The sequence below is a fragment of the Choloepus didactylus genome, assembly GCF_015220235.1.
Source record: "Choloepus didactylus isolate mChoDid1 chromosome 25 unlocalized genomic scaffold, mChoDid1.pri SUPER_25_unloc1, whole genome shotgun sequence".
NCBI classification, from domain to species: Eukaryota; Metazoa; Chordata; class Mammalia; order Pilosa; family Megalonychidae; genus Choloepus; species Choloepus didactylus.
Genome location: NW_023637606.1, coordinates 4,027,688 through 4,046,339, shown reverse-complemented (window position 1 = coordinate 4,046,339; position 18,652 = coordinate 4,027,688). Strand labels below are relative to the sequence as shown.

The following is an 18,652-nucleotide window of genomic DNA, read 5'->3' as shown; positions in this document are numbered from 1 at the left end:
AGGCTGGGGGGTCTGGGGTTCCTCACTCTTCACTGGCTGGGGACCCACATGGGAATCTGACAACTAGGGGAACGTGCACACACATGCCCTCAATTCTGCATCAGTCAGGGGGCAACCAGCCATCCCCAGGGCCCCCAGGTCAGAAGCTGCGCAGGGGTCCTCACGGCTGGAGCCCAGGTGGAGGTGGGGAGCGGCCAGGATAGGGCGGCCCTGATAGGGACCAAACGCAATTGAGAGGAGTGCCAGAGTCCCCCACTGCACCCCACAGCTACGCGGGCTGTTCCAGGTGGTCTTAGGAGGGCCGTGCAGCCCCTGAAACAACCGGCTGAGCACCGAGGCCAGGCTGCCCAGCAGCCTGGGGGGTCTTCGCCGTGTTTCCTGATTTAAACTGCACAGAGCCTGGGTCAGAGGCCGTCTTTTTTTAAAAAGGCTGAACAGATAATAGAATTCCTCATCTAACAGTGAAAAGAGATGTAGCTGCTGCCCTTAAGAGAAAATTGTTACGTGTGTTTCAGTAGAATCATCTGCCCACAGGGACCCTCCAGATCCTCGCTGACGTGGCAGCACTGACTCCCGCCCGGCCACCAGGAACCGGGCCCCGAACGAGGACAGAGCTGGCCGGAGCGGGCACAGAGCCATGCCAGGGAAGGAGGGGCGGAGCCGGGGAGCGGTGGGGGATCCTCCTCCAGCTGCCTGGGGAGCGACTCCGGCCTCGCTGTCCCTACCACGGCCCCGGCTCCCCGAGCTCCAGACCCCACGACCCTCCGCTGCCTGACGGGACGTCCCACCTGGACAGGAGCATCCTCTGTCTGCACATCCCCGACGGAGGCCCCTGGCGCATGAGGCTGTTAGTGAGCACCTAAGCGGGGTCTGGACTGAGGAGCAGAAGGTTCATCTTATTTGATGTTCACTAATCTACATTTAAATCGCCACATGGGGCCGGCTGTCCGCGGCGCCTCATCTTAGTGCAGCCCAACGGCGGGCACCTCCCCACCCTGCTCTGCTCAGTGAACGGCGCCATCCGCCCAGCAGCTTGAGCCCAAACCAGGACCCCCACATCTGTCCTCCCTAAGCCACAGGCCCAGCCTGCCCCCTCCTTCCCCACCCCAGGGCCACCACTCATCCAAGCCACCCCACATCTCCCCACTGCCCTGGCCAGCCCACCGTCCACTCTCACGCGGCAGCCCACAGGACAACGCCACCCCCCTGGCCAAAACGCCATAGCGCCTTCCTCCACACACCACAAAAACCTGAGCTCATGGCTCTGCCCGGAGCTGAGTGGACTCAGGGGCTTTGCGCTCTCCACTCCCTGGCCTGGGACGCTCTTCCCCCAGTTCTCCCTGGGGTGGTGTCCCGGCTCCAGCTCAAAACTCCTTCCTCCCAGAAACCTTCTCCGGCTGCCAGGCAAAGGCGGCCCGGCCCCTCCACGTGGCCCTGCTGTGCCTCCTGGTCTACCCCCCGGCACCGGAACAGGGCCTGGCAGCCACGCGCTACGGCAGCCACAGTCTGGGGGTGGGGACCCCGTGGTCCGAGGCCCTCAGCCCACACGGCACCTGCCTGTCCCTGACAGAGGCCGGCTCAGAGAAGGCGCCGGAAGGATGCGCCGGCCCCCCGTTTCTGATATAATTACCAGCGTGCGGTGAGAGACTCAGTAACAAACCAGTTCATTAGGAAATCCACTGGAAGCACTCCGCGGCGCTCCATAAACAAGACAATTAGGCGACAGTTTCCCAGGCTGCCCCGGTCCTGGGCCGTGGGAAAGCCCCCCCGCAGCGCAAGCTGCATCACCAGGGCTGGGCAAGGTCAGGGGCCCCTGACGGCCAGGCACAGCCCTGCTCCCCACAATTTTGAAAAAATTTCTCAAAGACAAATGCACCGAACGTAAAATTAACCATTTTGAAATGAGCAATTCAGTGGCATTTAGAACATCCACTGTATTCTCAACCACTGCCTCTATCTAGTTCCAAAATGTTTCTGTCACCCCTGAAATACAACCCCCAGCCCGCCAGCAGTCGCCCCCTTGCCCCTCAGCCTGGCCCCTGGAGACCACCAACCGGCTCCCGTCTCAGGGCCTGGGGCTGCTCCGCGCAGCTCATCAGTGGAGTCACCAGAGCTGTCCTCCTGTGTCCGGCTGCTCTCACCCGACGGCACGTCCCGAGGGCCTCCCGCATGCGGGCGCGTCCAGCCCTGCGTCCCTTCTGGCAGCCGAGCCCCCCGCCCCGAGCGGAAAGAACACAGCTTGGTTCTCATTCATCCGTCGATGGACGCCTGGGCTGCTCCCCTCTCAGGCTGGCAGCTGGTGCTGCTCGCACACTGGGGCACACACTGCCCCTAACTCTTGCCAGCCCAGCCGGAGGCCAGGGACTTACACAAATTCTTCGGTGGCTTTGCGAGGTGCTCCACACGCTCCTCCTCCTGCACCTGCCCTGGAGGGGCTGCAGCACAGCCGGGTGATACCCAGGCTCCCGGTGGCCCCTGCCCACGGAGCGACGGCCCGGCCAGTCAGGTGACGACCACTACACATAACGACGATGATGAGCACAGCGCCCCGCGTGCTTTCATGAAGCACATCTGACAGCCCCATGGGGTGAGACCACCACTGCACAGGGGAAACCGAGGCACAGCAGGGCTGCCCTGCCCCAGGTTGCAGAGCAGGGAAGTAGGGACCCTGCACTAGGTCCATCTCCCGATCCTGCTCTGCAGCACCCCTGAGCTCCCCGAGTCATGGCCTGACCCAGGGTCAAGGGTCATCAAGGCAGGGGGGTGCGGGATCAGCCACTGCTCCCCTCAGCCTCCTTGGGCCGGCAGGGATCCCAGGCGACAACTCGGCTGAGATAACCAGGGCACCACTGGGAGCGGAGGGGCCTGCTGATGGGGGGCTGGTGTGGCTGAGGGGCTGGAGCAGGCAGAGCCGGGACCCCAGCCCATAGCCCGCTGCCCCAGCGGCCACCCCCTCCAAGTGAGACTGTTCAATTCCGCCTTCCTCCAGCTTCTCTGGGCCACACACCCCACCTGCGGGAACCAGGCGGCCCTCCCGACGCCTCGTGCTTTAAAATACCCCGAGCTCACAGGCGGGAACAAGTCTGAAGGCATCCACCAGGGACACGGGGACAGGGGAGACCTGGGAGAAGGACCCAAAGGGGAAACGTATTTCACATGGCGATTTACTGCCAACACGGCGTGCCTGGCCCCGCGTCGCCATACATCAGGGGGCCAGGGAGGTGCAGGGGGAGGTGGCAGCTGTGGGCCCTGGCTCTGCTGCTGCGGCCCCCTCGGCCCCCGCCCATCCCCTTCTGCTCGGGCTTCTGCCTCATCACCCAGAGCAGGCGGCGGCATCAGCCAGCAGAAGGAACAAACAGTTCTTAGAAGCAACAAAAACAATCACGTTCACATTTTACACAATTATTAGCTCAATGTGCACCAGGCTGGGGCCTGCCCAGGAGCAGGGAGGTGGGGGGTACCGAGCCGGCCATCTCCAGACACAGGGCATCCCGGGGGGACCCCTCGGCGCGCTCCCACTCCCCCAGAAGCAAGACGGAAACTGGGCAGGGCCCCTTCCCGCTGGGGCGCCTCTTGAGAGCGGGAGGTTTCCCCAGGGGGGCTGAGCGCTCCGCAGGCAGCGCAGGGACAGCTGGTGGAAAACCAGCTGAGCGCACCCCGGCTCCCGGCCATGCACACGGCTTGAAACATCCCCCGCTCTGTTGAATCCACAGCCGACTCCTGGGCCGGGCAGGGGGCTCAGGGAAGCCAGCAATCCCACGTGCGCCGGGGAGCTCGCTGCCCTCGGTGCCAGCCACGGGGCACCAGGCCACACCCGGCTAATCCGACACGGTGTTCCGCCTCATCAGACTAATTCAAGTTCAGACCCAAAAAGCTGTGCGTGCACATCTTATTTTTTCCAAGTAAAAGAGGAGCCCACCTTTGAGCTGCCCACCAGCAACCCCCCTGCAAGGCCTGCCCCTGCCAGGCCCAGCCCCCCGAGGCACCCAGCGAGCCCGGTGGGGGCAGGGCAGCGGGAGGGACAGACAGAGTGGAAGGCGGAGGGGGAGGAAGGGCCTGGGCGTCCCGAGCCCAGCTCTCTTCCCAGAGGGGCCCGTCTGTTTCCACCTGGGTCCTCGCAAGGTCACGAGGCCCAAAGCAAACCCTCAGGGAGGGTGGTAACATCAGCGAAGCTTGAGAGAGGGAAAACGATGCCACCAAGGAAAGAGCGTGAATTAGAAAAGGGACTGCTCCAAAGAAAAACGACCCAGCATACAAGATAAACACACAGAAGGCAGACAGGTTTCTATACGCCAGTAATGAACAATCTGAAAAGGAAATCAAGACAGCAACTCCATTTACAATAGCATCTAAAAGAATAAAATACCTGGGAATGAACGTAACCAAGGAGGTGAAAAGACCTGTACGCTGAAAACTACAACATGTGGCTGAAAGAAATTACAGAAGCCCTGAATAAACGGGAAGACGCCCCGTGTTCATGGACTGGAAGACGGTATTGGTAAGCTGTCACTACTGCGTAAAGCAGTCTACAAATCCAATGCAGTCCCTACCAAAATTCCAGCAGTCTTTTTTGCAGAAATGGAAAAGCTGCTACTCAAATTCACATGGAATTGCAGGGGGCCCCGAATAGCCAGAACAATCTTGAAAAAGAAAAACAAAGTTAGAGGACTCACATATCCTGATTTCCAATCTAACTACAAAGCCACAGTAACGAAAACAGTGTGGTCCGGGCCCAAGGACAGACACCAAGGCCAATGGGACAGAAATGAAGGTCCAGAAAGAGACCTCCGCATCTCCAGCCAGTTGAGTTTGACAAGGGCACTGTGCTGGTTTGTATATATTATGTCCCCCTTTCTTTAATGCAATCTTGTGGGGGCAGATGTATTAGTGTTGATTAGGTTGGAATCTTTGGATCAGGCTGCTGCTATGGAGATGTGACCCACCCAACTGTGGGTAATTCCTTTGATTAGATTATTTCCATGGAGGTGTGGCCCTGCCCATTCAGCGTGGGTCTTGATTAGTTCACTGGAGCCCTATAAAAGCTCACAAACAGAAGGACCTTAGAGCAGCTGCAGCCAAGAGAAACATTTTGAAGACAGCCAATGAAAGTCGACTTTTGCTACTCCAGAGTTTGCCTGGGAGAAACTAAGAGAACACCCCCAGACGCCTAGAGAAATGTCCTGGGAGAAAGCCATTTTGAAACACAACCTGGGAGCAAAGGAAGAAGATGCCAACCATGGGCCTTCCCAGACAACAGGTGTTCCAGATGCCACTGGCCATTTTCAGTGCAGGTAGCCTTCTGCTGATGCCTTACCTTGGATGGCCTTGAGACTGTAACTTTGTGATCAAATAAAACCCCTTTATAAAAGCCTATCCATCAGTGGTATTTTACATAAAGGCAGCATTAGCAAACCAGAACAGGTGCCATGCACATGCAATGGGGAAAGACCAGTCTCTTCAATAAATGGTGCTGGGACAACTGGAAATTCACATGCAAATGAATGAGGGGGACCCCTACCTCTCACCATACACAGAAATTAACTCAAAATGGATCAACAACCTAAATACAAGAAAGAGCTAAAACTATCAAACTCTTACAAGGAAACACAGGGAAAGAACGTCAGTACCCTGTAGTGGGTAAGGGGCGTTCAGCATGAGCAGCAAAAGAAAAAAAACAGATAAACTGGACAGACTTCATCGAAAGTAAAAACTTTTGTGCATCAAAGGGCATTATCAAGAAACTGAAAAGACAACCCAAAAGATGGGAGAAAATATTTGGAAACCACATATCTGATAAAGGTGTAATATCCAGAATATATAAAGAATGCCTACAACTCAACAACAAAAAGACAAACAATCCAATTAAAAAATGGGCCACTCTCCAGCTAAGCCTACTTGGCAGGTGAAATCACTGCCCTCCCTGCCACACAGGATCTGACTCCCAGGGGTGTAAATCTCCCCAGCAACATGGGGAGGAATCTAGACCTGGCATCGTGGGATGGAGAACATCTTCTTGACCAAAAGGAGGATATGAAATGAAATGAAATAAGTTTCAGTGGCTGAGAGATTCCAAGAGGAGCCGAGAGGTCACTCTGGTGGGCACTCTTACGCACAATATAGACAACCCTTTTTGGGTTCTAATGAATTGGGGTAGCTAGCAGTAAATACCTGAAACTATCAAACTACAACCCAGAACCCCTGAATCTTGAAGACAGTTGTATAAAAATGTAGCTTATGAGGGGTGACAATGGGATTGGGAAAGCCATATGGACCACACTCCCCTTTGTCCAGTGTATGGATGGATGAGTAGAAAGACAGGGGCAAAAAAAAAAAAAAAAAAGGCACTCAGTGTTCTTTTTTTACTTTAATTGTTCTTTTTCACTTTAAGGTTTATTCTTATTATTTTTGTGTGTATGGTAATGAAAATGTTCAAAAATTAATTTTGGTGATGAACACACAACTATATAATGGTACTGTGAACAACTGAAAGTATGCTTTGTAGGACTGCATGGTATGTGAATATATCTCAATAAAATTGAATTAAAAAACAAACAAACAAAAAAGGGTGATCCCAGAAGTTTGGAAGGTCTGGGTTCATACTAGTTACAAAAAAAAAAAAAAAAAGGCCAAGGATTTGACAGACATTTCTCCAAAGAAGGTAATTCCAACGGCTGGTAAGTATATTAAAAGAAGCTCAACATCATTAGCCATTAAAGAAATGCAACTTGCAACTACAATGAGATACCACTTCACATCCTCTAGGATGGCTATTACTTAAAAAACTGAAAAGAACAAGTGTTGGCAAGTATTTCGGTTTGCTAAAGCTGCCAGAATGCAATATACCAAAAATGGGTTGGCTTTTCCAATGAAGATTCATTAGGTTACAAATTTATAGTTCTAAGACCACGAAATTGTCTAAATTAAGGCATCAAGAGGCATCAAAATAAATTACTTCTCTGAGGAAAGGCTGATGGCACCCGGGCTTCCTCTGTCACGTGGAAGGCACATGCTGACATCTGTTGGTCCTTCTTCTCCTGGGTTCTGGTTCCAAGATGGCTTTCTCCCAGGGGCGTTATCTTCGTTAGCTTCCCTGAGCTCTCTTCAAAGCTCTCTGCCTTTTATCCCCTCACAGAGGACTCCAGCAAGGGGAATAAGACCCACGCTGAATGGGTGGGGCCACATCTCCATGGCAATACCCTAATCAAAAGGCCCCCCCCCCAACAACAGGTCTGTCCCCACAAGACTGGATTAAAATAACATGGGCTATTCTGGGGTACACAGCAGCTCCGATCCAGCACAGCAAGGATGTGGAGAAACAAGAAGAATGTAAAATGGTGCAGCTGCCGTGGAAAACAGTCTGACGGTTACTCGAAGTTAAACACTGAATTACCGTCTGACCCGGCAATCCCACCCCTATACAGAGACCCCAAAGAACTGAAAGCAGAGACTCGGACAGATATTTGCATATTGATGTTCATCACAGCGTGATTCACAACAGCCAAAAGGTGGAAGCAACCCAAGTGTCCTTCAAGGATGAATGGATAAATAAATTGTGGTCCGTCCGGACAATGAAATATTATTCAGCTGGAAAAAGAAGTGAAGGGCTGGTACACACTGCAACATGGACGAACCTTGAAGATATTATGTTGAGTGAAAGAAGCCAGACGCAAAAGGACAAATACTTACATGAAATACATAGAATAAGCAAGTTCACAGGCTCAGAGAGCAGAAGAGTGCTTACCATGGGGAGTTGCGGCTAAGTGAGTGTGAATTTTCCTTTGGGATGATGAAAACAATTAGGAATTAGTGGTGAAAGTTCCACAGTCTTCTCAATGTACTGAATGTCAAAGACTTGTCCACTTAAAATGGTTAAAATGATTTTTTGGTTATGTGTGTTTTACCACAATAAAAAATAAGTTATTTTAAAAAAACAGCTCATCCCTGCTCAAGGGGCCGTGCTCACCACCCTGCCTGGGCCCATGTGTGTGGGGATCACCCTCTGCACCACCCTGGGCGCCCTGCAGTGCGCTGCCAGCCTGGGGCGGGGCCGTCTGACCCCATCCCGGGATCTCTTGAGAGCACACAGTAGGTGCTCAGTAAACGCAGCCAGCTCGTGTGTCTCCTTCCAGGTCTCCCCTCCAGAGCCAACACTGCCCCCCAAAGTCTGGCTCCCCGTGGTGGGAACGAAGGAAGGAGGACAGGGGAGGGAGTCTACTCTCCTTGCTGCCCAGGTTTCGATTCTTTGGGTTTTTAATTCCCGTTTAAAAATGAACCAATAAAACCACCACCATGAAAACCCTTGCCGTGCAGGAGCTGCGGGGGATTTCCCGAGGAAGTAAATATCCAGCATTGGGAGGAGCACTTCGTCCACCCCAAAGAAGCCACATCTCTGATCACAAAAACAGGAGTTCAGGGTTAAAACAAAAAAAAAAGTTTAAAAAAATACAGAAATGTATTGAGATAGTGTAGATTTTGAAGTTATCCCAATCCCACCACATAGAGCTAACACCTACAAACATTTTGGCAAATCTCCCTATTGCAGTTTGCTAATGCTGCCAGAATGCAAAACACCAGAAATGGATTGGCTTTTATAAAGGGGGTTTACTTGGTTACACAGTTACAGTCTTAAGCTGTAAAGTGTCCAAGGTAACACATCAACTATCAGGTACCTTCACTGGAGGATGGCCGATGGTGTCTGGAAAACCTCTGTTAGCTCGGAAGGCATGTGGCTGGCATCCACTTGCTTCCACGTTGTGTTGCAAAATGGCAGTCTCCAAATGTTGTTCTTGGGGCGTTTTGTCCTCTCTTAGCTGCAGCTCCTCTTCAAGATGTCACTCTCAGTTGCTCTAAACTCTTTCTGTTTGCCAGCTCATTTATAGGGCTCCAATGATTTAATTCAGACCAGCCCTAAATGGGTGGGTAACACCTCCATGGAAATTATCCAATCAAAGTGTTGCCCACAGTTGAATGAGTCACATCTCCATGGAAACACTCAATCAATAAGCTCCAACCTAATCAACACTAGTATGTCTGCCCCCACAAGATTACATCAAAGAACATGGCTTTTTCAGGGAGACATAATACATCCAAGCTGGTACACTCCCCCGACACATTTGGGACCACAAGCACCACAAAAAGGGGATAACATTCACAGTCATCACATATTTTTCCACTCAAGTGCCATGGCCACCTCTCCTTGCCAATAGACACAGAATATATCATTTTCATGGCTGCATAATATTCCATTGGCTCAAAGCAACCCCCTACCCACAGATACAAGTTTTCCACCACTGTATCTAACTGTGCACCGAGTGTCCTCGTGCACAAGCCACTGTGCACTGGTTTCAGAGATGGAACAGCTACATCCGAGGACACGCAGGTTCTCAACGGGCATCAGACGGGCTTCTGGAAACGCCACTCATGTGTCTCCCACCAGCTGCTGGGAATGGGTCCACGCCCCACACCCACTGTCCCCTGGGTCTCCCAATTTCCAAACACCTTTCCCAGTCTCCTGGGTAAAAAAAATGTTGTTGCTGGGATTTAACTGACCTCCTACAGTGCATCTGCTCAGACATTTGTGGAGGAGAGTGAGGTCTTTGCTTAGTGAACATCAGCGTCCTCTTTGAAACCTGTCAACACCCCTTGGTGTTCTTCTGATTGTATCATTTGTCCGTTTTTTCTATCAGATTATCTTTCTCCATCTGTTCAGAACTCACCGGGGTAGTGGGATCCTCAACAGCTTGACTGAGATATCAACCAGTTTAAGAGCACTTCATGATCCCCAGAAAAACCCCGTCCCCATCAAGCTGCCCTTCCCTGCTCCCCCGGCCCCCGGCAGCCTCTGACCTGCATCCTGTGGCTGTGGACTTGCCTGTTCTGGACATTTCACAGCACTGACGTCAGACGATGTTTGGCCGTTTGGGCCTGGCCCCCTCCACCCAGCACCGCGCCCTCCAGCTTCACCCACGTTCACCCGCGTTCACCACGTTCATCACCCTCAGCGCAGCACACGTCAGAGCTGCGTTCCTTTCTGGGGCTGAGCTGCAGCGGGCTACCCCAGGGGCTGCCTTCCTCTCTGACTCTGCACCCCGCGGGCTCCGCGCTGGCGGGTGACGTCCGCAGAAGGACGTGGAAACCCTCGCCCGGCCTGTCCCTGTCATCGGGGCCTCCTCCTGGGCGGCCCCAGCCCTCCCCCATCCGGGACCCCAGCGGTCTCTGCTCGCCCGGGCCTCGGGCCGGGGCCTGGGTTCTGATGCGTTAGGACAGACGCCCTCACTCTTCACTGCTGGAGAAGCTTCAGCGGGGGCAATTTCCCTCCCTCGATCCCCACTCCAGAGGGGGGCCCCTGGCACCCCGCCCCAAGTCTGGGGGCCAGGAGAGTGTCCGTTCTCATTGTCTCATTGCAGTGCTGCGGCCCCACATGGCCTGGGCACGGCAGAGGGAGACACAGACAAAGTGACGGGCAGCATCTGCCTTCCCGCCCTCCGTTTGACTAGGGTGGGTTTTCCCAGCAGCTGCCGGGCGCCGGGTCTGGGTGCCCAGGGCTGCTGGGCCCTGGGTCCCGAGGAAACAGAACCGCGCCCCCTGGGGCAGAGCTGCAGCTCTCGTCCGCCCGGCCCTGCACCCAGAAGCCAGCCCGGTTATCCCCTCGCCCTGCCTGCAAGCAGGTGCCCAGAGCTGGCTCAGCTCCTTTCCACCCACTGAGGGGTCCCACAGTTCCCGAGAGAGGACCACTCAGCAGAGGGGACCTAAACTGCCACTGTAAGGGGCCCGGCCCCACCTCCAGGTCAGCCTGGCTCCCCCGTGAGGAGCACCGTGGTCCAACCAGGCCCTGTGCCGCCAGCCATCTGCAGCCTCTGTGGTGCTTCAGAGACTTCAAAACCCAGGCTGTTGACAGCCACAGGACGAAATGCCTCTACATTAGGAAAAGGTGGCACAGAGACCGGCAGTCCCAAACATAATGCCCCAAGAACGGGTCCCTAAACAGGTATCTCTGAGGAACTACGAAGCCCGAACTCACAAAACCTCTCTCTCAAAAAATCCCTCTTAAAAAATCATTGCCCAAACCAGGCTGACCCCCCAAAAAGGAGAGACACGAAGCGGGAAGCTTCGAGCACGTCGGGGGTTCTGGTCCAGGCCGCACCTGGGGACCTCACTGGGGGACCTCACTGGTTGTCACACCACCGAGCGGTGGAGGCTGGGGGGCTGCTCCACACCCTGCCCCCGGACGACGCGGTCCCAGGGGAGCAGCGCCAGGCGGGAACCGTGTCCCCCAGGGACTGGGGGCACCTGCCAAACACACACGACGGCCCCGTTCTAAGGCAGCTCTGAGAACAAGCACCCCCTTTCACGGATGGGGAAACCCAAGTTTGTCCTCAGCTCACCGGCCCTGAGGCCTCGGCCTAGGGGAGGGGGCAGGCCTGGGTCGCGGAGCCCGGCGGCGGCGGGAGCAGTGCCCACCCGCTGCACACATGGGCAGCAAAGCGGCTTGGAAAGAGAAACGCTCCTCCAGAGTGAACGCCACTTCCCTGCTCGACGACGGCCGCAAAGTGGCAGCTGAGAGTTCCGCTGAGCAGCCGAGGGCGCGATGCCAGCTCTGTGCCGCCCCCGAGAGCGGGGAGCTGGGTGCTGCCTCCCTGCGGGGCCAGGCGGGGCGCGGCACCCAGGGGCTCTGGCGAGAGGCGATGCTCTGCCCACCGCGGGGGAGCAGGTTTCTCAGGCCACCCTGCCTGGGGTTTACAGGCAGGAGGGTCTGAGACCCCCAGCCTGGAGAGGACCTCGGGGCTGAGAGCCGCACTGAACCCAGCCGGGCGGGTCAGGGGGTCCCTGCTGGGGCACCACAGCTACTGGTGCCTTTGGAGGCCCTTCCTGAACCCCCGGGGAGTGGTCAAGGGTCGGGGAGAGCCCTGCTTGCTGGAGCAGCTCCTCCGCTGCCAGAGGCCCGGGGTGGAGGACAAAGGGGGCACCTGCTGCCCCCAGGGAACCCCGAGGCTGCACAGCCCCAAACAGCCTGAGCCAGGGTGGGAGGGAGAGGCCAGGGCACGGTGGGCTTCTCCTCCTGGAGCCAAACGGTCAATGGTTTCGGCTTCGCAGGCCAGGGGAAGAGGTGGGGCCGTGCCCCAATAAAACTTTATTCGTGGACACTGAAGCATGAATTTCACATAATTTTCTTACATTACATATTCTTCTTTTAGTTTTTATTTCCTGACTCTTTAAAAACGTGAAGCCTGTTCTCAGTTTGGGGCCCCTACAACACAGGCAGCCTGGAGCCTGCCGCCCCCCGCTAGGAGAAAAGCTGCAAATCCCTGGAGTTCACCTGGGCCAGGAGCTTGGGCCCCAGGAGAAGGGCCCGGCCCAGGAGGCTGAGCTGGAGAAGGTGCCCCAGCCCGTCAGTCCCCACAACCCCCTGCTGCCTCCCAGGGGAGGTGTGTGGACATCCCCCCCCCTGCCTAGAACGGAGGGCCAGGGAGGGCTGCCCCACTCTGACCCCCGAGCCCGAGAGGCAGCACTGCCGGCCGCCTGCCGGACCCCGCGGCTCAGGGCCTCTCCTGCCCCCCTGGCCAGGCCTGAGCGGGCAGGAGGTGCCGTGGGCCCCGACCCCGCCTTGAGCCCCTGCATGCTCAGGGCGCCGCACACCGTGTGTTCAACAATTTCACGCTACACTGCCCGACAATGTAAGCGTAGAAGGCCAATCTAAGACGGCGCTCCCCAGTCGTCACTTGTTTATGAACACATGGCTGAACCCCAAATTGCATTTAATCTCTGGGCAGTGCCTGCCAGCCCCGCGGCAGCTCCAGCCCTGACGGCGCCTCTGGGCAAGACCCAGGCCCAGGGCTTAGAGCGCGAGGGCCGCGCCGGGCACCGTGGGTGGGAGCTCCAGGGTCCCATCGGGCTGGAAGCTGTGGGAACACAGACTCACGAGACCCAGGGCCCTTCCCGGGAGGCTGGGGCCCGAGAGAGGAATTACTCCTTCAGATCAGAAAGGGCAAATCCCGGCACTTCCACTGTTTCACCAGATACCCACCACCGTCTTCCGAGTAAGTGCACAACGCCGGACGCCCTCACCCGAGGGCCCCGCCAGCTGCCGCGCCACAAAGCCCGTTTCGTGGTTTTTCAAAACTGCGCTGAGACACAGAAGCCGGAGAAGCAAAGAGCTGGGAGAAAAGTCAGCCAATTTGCCTGGCCCCACACTGCCCGGGAGACAGACAATGCACCTGACCCTGGCATCGAGGGGTTCAAAGTGCCCTTTGGACCAAGAGGGGGAAAAGAAAAAAGGCAGGCAACAAGATCAGGTTTTAGTGGCTAGCAGAGTGGAAACAGAGTCGAGAGGCTGTCCTGGAGGTTCCTCCTACGCAAGCCTCACCGAGATCTGCCAAATGACCATAGGATGATGAGCCCAAGTCAATAGTAGTCCCGAAAACCCTAAAGAATCCCCGGTCCCTATCCGAGACTCTATGAAGGTGTCACACACTAAGTTTATTTCTCAGATACTTGGATCCTCCAGAGAGCTCCTGTGCCAGCTAAGTCCCAAAACCCAGAGGCAACAGCCTCTTCAAGAACATCAACCAGATGAGTCCCCTGGGCTCATGAAGTCGACACCCCTTTTCAACATGAACAGGTTACAGGGGTCACTGCCTAGACATCCCTGAAGATCGGGAAAGCGAGTAAACTAGAGGAAGGGGCAGCAACAGACAAGATGGAGTTTAACAAAGGATGACGAATACTGAATCTCTATATAATTTTCTTCTTCTTAGTTGCTAGGGTATTACAACAGCTAGAAGGACAGAAATGAAATGGTGGACCTGTAACCCATAGCATCCTCTGAAATATGCTCCATAGTACTTGTTAAACTGTAATTTGAAAGTTATCACATTTTGTGTATATGTTAGATTTCACGATAAGGAAATAACTGAAACTGTGGTGCTGTAACTCGTAACATTATTGGAAATTTCCCTATCTAACTACTTGTTAAATCATGCTTTGATATCACCTTTTTGTCTATATGTTACATTTCACAATAAGGAAATAACTGAAACCGTGGAACTGTAACCCATAATACTTTTTAAAATTTGCTCTCTAACTACTTGTCACAGGGCATCTGGAAAGTTATCATTTTTATGTATATATGCCATAATCTTCCATTTAGAAATGATTTTACAAAAAAGATAATGCAGGCTGCTTCTGCAACTTGAAATTTTCCACTAGCCGTGTTAAAAGCAACACTAAAGAAGAAGCAGGTGACGCTCCTGTCAGTGACGCTATAGCCGTGTGACCCGTCCACTGGCACAGCCGCCCCGCGGGACCCATCCCGAGCCGTCCTACCATCTCCGTCACGGGCTGCGCCCGGGAAGTCGGCACGCGTCTGCTCACGCAGCTCGCCTGGGTTCAGTCCAGCCCCGTGTCGAGGCCGTGGAGGCCACGGTTCTGGACAGCGTGGCCTGAGACCCACTCCCGCAGAAGCTCCCGGATGCGAGAATCAGCATCTGGGCCCCAGGCGAGCCCCTCCCAGGCCACCCCCTCCCCGAGCTGGTTGAAAAACAGACAGAAAAGCCCACACAGTTGGCTCTAATCCTCGGCCCTCTTCCGGAGCAGCTCCTCGGAGGAACCAGAAGGCTCCGCCCGGGGAGGGGGGCGGACAGGGAGCGCCCCACTTTCACGCTGCACCAGGCCCGGCTGGGGGTAGCTCCCGGCCCACCGTGTCACCAGAGCACGCCCCCAGCGAGGGACCGCTAGTGCCTGGGCATCCTTGAAACAGACACAGAAGGGCTAGACACAGCCAAGACGTTCGCCGCCGCCCCAGGGCGCCCCACAAACCAGAGCAAGCAAGGGGGAGCACGCAGACTTCTGTCCCTCACCCCCTCGCCCCTTCCTTTACTGGGGTCCCCTGAACCTCCAAAGCCACCTGGGCCTCAGTGGAGCACACAGTGGACCAGAAAGGGTAGGAGCCAGCCATGGCCCGCACCCCCAGCCCCACAGCTCTCTGTGGTGTCCCTGTCCAGGGGCCCCCAGCCTGGAGCCCCTCAAACTGTCAAGAAAACTACAAAGACAGGTGCTTGTGCAGTTGAGGGGAATTTCAGAGCAAGTACTCAGTTCAGATGTCACATTTCTCAGGTAATAACAGATCCTTGGGGCCCAGCAGAAAGCCCGAGTCACCAAGGACGGCGGGATCCGGCACGTCTGGGGTTCTGCTGAGCAGGCGCCTGCAGAAAAGCCCAGAGAGGGCAGCAGGAGGAGAGGGGCTGAGGAGGACGCCTGGGGGCTACGTGGCTTTCACACCCTTGGAGGCTCTCAGCAGGGTCTCCCCAGGCCTCAGGGTCAGCCGGGAGAGGGGGTGCTGGCCGAGGGGCCCCCATCCCAGGAGGGAAGTGGGGAGCAGTGGCTGGAGAGTCGCTTGGGGCTGCCACGCGCCCTCTGCACCTTCCCAGCTGCCTCCCCGCTCCTCAAGGCGAGGGACGCTCAGGTGACAAGTTCAGAGGACTCGAGAAACGGGCCTGACCCCAGCGGCCGGCAGGGGAGACCGCCCCAGCCCCGGGCGCTCACCTGAGTGGCCACTTTGCCGTAGTCGATCCACCGCAGGGTGGCAAAGTTGGTGGACTCTGCGCAGTTGAACCCGTGATTGAAGCCGGCGTGGTAGCCGTAAGGAAATGTGATCATGAACTCCCCGGCCTCCTGCGTGATCTGAGGAGGAAAAGGCCGGCGGGTGAGGACGAGGCTCCCGGTGGGGACAGGAGGACAAACGGGAGCTGGCGCCCAGCACGGCCACCGGAAGCCGCGGCTGCCCGGGGACAGGGACGGGCTGGGGACTTCGAGTGAATGCTGGGGAGCCCCGACTCCACCGGCCGGGGAGCCCCTCAACGCCCCAGAGGCACCAGGCCATTTCCGCACTTAGCGTCTGCAACAGGCCGGCGGCTCGGCTGCCCGCCCCGCCCCTGCCCCCAGGTGGCAAACCCTCAGGGCGCCCACACACGGGAGACACGGACGTCAAGTCCCGGCCCGGTCCTACGACTCTCGGCCCGTCTCAGGCCCAGCGCTGCGGGGAGGGACTGGGCGGGGGCGGGGGCGTCCTGCTTTGGAGGGGCTGCCTTGCGCCTGCGTCCTCCGGGAGGTGTTCCCGGACAGCTGGGGGGGCTGGCGCACGGCGGACGGTGCCGGTGGCAGCTGTGGGGCCCCCACAGAACAAGCTGGGGGCGCGTCCAGCGCAGTGTCCCGCCTTCACATGAAAAAGGGACGAGCCGCACAAAACGCTCCCGGGAGGCGACGTCAGTCTTTCACCGTCGTGGGCCCAGAATCTTTCAGTGACATCCCAAGAAGCGGGTCCTTCCCAGCGGGGGCAGAGAGACCGAAGAAACGCACTGGCACGTTGGGAGGATGCGATGCCACGGGTCAGGACTGCGCAGAACGATCCGATGCTTCTCGATCCACTTCAGGCTGCTCGGAGGCTCGGACTCTGGGGTGTGAGCAGCTAGGGCGGGGCCCACAGTGACACCAGTTCCATGTCTTTCCAGAACAGCTCCCCCAAGGCCTGGAGGAAAGGGGGGTCATCCCTTGGGCAGCCCCCCGCTCCAGGCAAGGGGCGCCTCAGATGAGACGCTGACCCCCCGGCCCCTCTGCTGCCGAAAGCCAACCCAGCTGCAAAGCGCTTCCAAAGGCGGCTGGCAAATGCCAGAAGCTGGGAAATCTCGGGTATATCTGGGTTGGGGGGGATGGGGTATATTAACATTCTCTGTATTATTTTGGCAAATTTGTTGTAAGTTTGAAGCTGCTTCAAAATAAAAAGCTAAAAAATTTTTTCTTAAAGGCAACTGTTCAGAAAAGCGAGGATGGTACCAGTTTCCTATCACTGTGCCCTGAGACGTGGATGAAGCACCCTGTCGGCAGCCCTCCCCGTCCTCCCGCCTGCCCGGCTCGCAGAGGTGGAAACTGAGGCTCATGGATGGAAGCAGGGGGGCACCCCCTTTTCTTTATTCCACAGATGGCAAAATGCACAGGTCAAAGGGGCTTGGGCTGATGAGTTCTAAGTCCCATGTGCACCCAAAATAGGAAGAGGCTGCTTCCAGCCCCCTAGACAGCCGCCCCAGGCCCCCCGCCCTCAGCCAGGCACCCCCACCACCACCACCACGGATCTGCCATCTGTCTCTGCAGATCACATCTCCTCCCGGAGGACCAGACGAGTGGACCCGCACAGAGGGTGCCCCGTGTCCGGCTGCTTTTGCCCCGCACGTCTCAGTGATTCGTCGTGCAGCTGTGCACAACGGCAGCTCGTGCCTTGCCGGGGTAATCGGTATTCGATACTCGGTCCCATGGCCATCCCGCCAATTATTTATCTATCCGTTCTCCTGCTGCTGGACACCTGGGCTCCTTCCGGTTCTCGGCTCTGGTGACTAAAACTGCTGTGAACGTTTTTGGACACGTCTTTTGCCGGCCATATGTTTTCACATCCGTGGAGTAACTACACCTTGAAGAGGCCTTGGTGGGTCGTAGGGGAGGCACATGTTTACACCTGGTTCTCCAGGGCGGCTGCCCCGTTTGGCACTGGCCCCAGCAGACGTGCAGCAGCCCCTCCTCGTGGCCATAACTGTGCTTTCCTGGCACCTGCGGGCGTCGGGCAGCACATCAGCGTGGCTTGTTTGTGCAGCTCCTTTGGTAAATGTCTGTTTGAGCCCTTGGCTCCTACTGATTGAGCTGTTCATCTTTTCAGTGTTGATTTGGAGGCGTTCTCGGGCCGCTGGTCCTTATTTATTCCCGCAGACAGATGAAGAAAAATCACTGGATTCCTTTAAGTAACCAGCAAGAAGTCAAAACCCCGGCAGGGGGAGGATGGGCAGCAGGAGAGGGGGACGGAGACTACGTGAAGGCAGCCACAGAGTCAAAAATCAATCAAAACTGACACGGCTTGGAAGAAAGCCAGTCCTTAAGAACATGAAGATATTTTTCTCTTCAAATAATTAATTACACCAATCAAGGAAAGTCAGTGTGCATTAAGTTGTATTTTTAAATCCCTTCCCAAGTGACAAGTGCGTGTGGCAGAACGAAGCGCCCTGCAGGAAGCGGGGGTGTGGGGAGAGCTGCCCGTGTCCTGAAGCCCCTGCCAGCCTCTGCCAGCCCCTGCCAGCTGCCACCCGGGCCGCCTCCAAGGCCAAGGGTCACGGCCACCGCCAGGCCAGTCTGGGCTCTCTCGACCCAGGGAGCAAAGACAATTAAGACCTGGGGATTCACTTCAAAACGCAGTCACCAATTTCCTTATCCGATGTGAGCTACCCCCGGAAACCCCTACCCCGTTCTTCTCCTGGCACCATGTCACACCCCCACCATCAGGGTGCAAACCAGGCCTGAAAGCAAACGGGGACGGTGCCAGCTGCAGGCGCGAGGCGGGACGTGGGCCTGGAGCACGGCCTGGGCGGACTCGCGGTGCTGGGGGAAGGCCCGGTCGAGGAGAGAGGCCTCCACTCGCGACCCTGACGGCCCGTCCGCGGGGACCAAGCACTCCCTCGCCGCCTCGAGCCCGCAGACTCCGCCAGGACGGAGGGAAGACGACTGTCAGAAAACCGACATCCCAGCGTCTTCATCTCCAGCCCACGGCGCATGTCCTCCGTGTCACCGCCATCAACGTCACCCCGACAATAAATTAGAAAGCGCCCAGGATGATGGATAG

At 56.5% G+C, this 18,652-nt stretch overlaps 1 protein-coding gene across 5 annotated transcripts in view; it reads right to left on the bottom strand.

Moving 5' to 3' along the window:
* The window catches only part of KDM4B (lysine demethylase 4B), a 161,986-nt gene that overhangs the window by 44,365 nt on the left and 98,969 nt on the right, over positions 1-18,652 (bottom strand). For all 5 annotated transcript variants that reach the window (XM_037824047.1, XM_037824048.1, XM_037824049.1 and 2 more), the window contains one exon: positions 15,541-15,678. In XM_037824047.1, the coding sequence (XP_037679975.1) occupies positions 15,541-15,678 (138 nt within the window). Of the gene's footprint in view, positions 1-15,540; positions 15,679-18,652 lie in introns of those variants that run through there.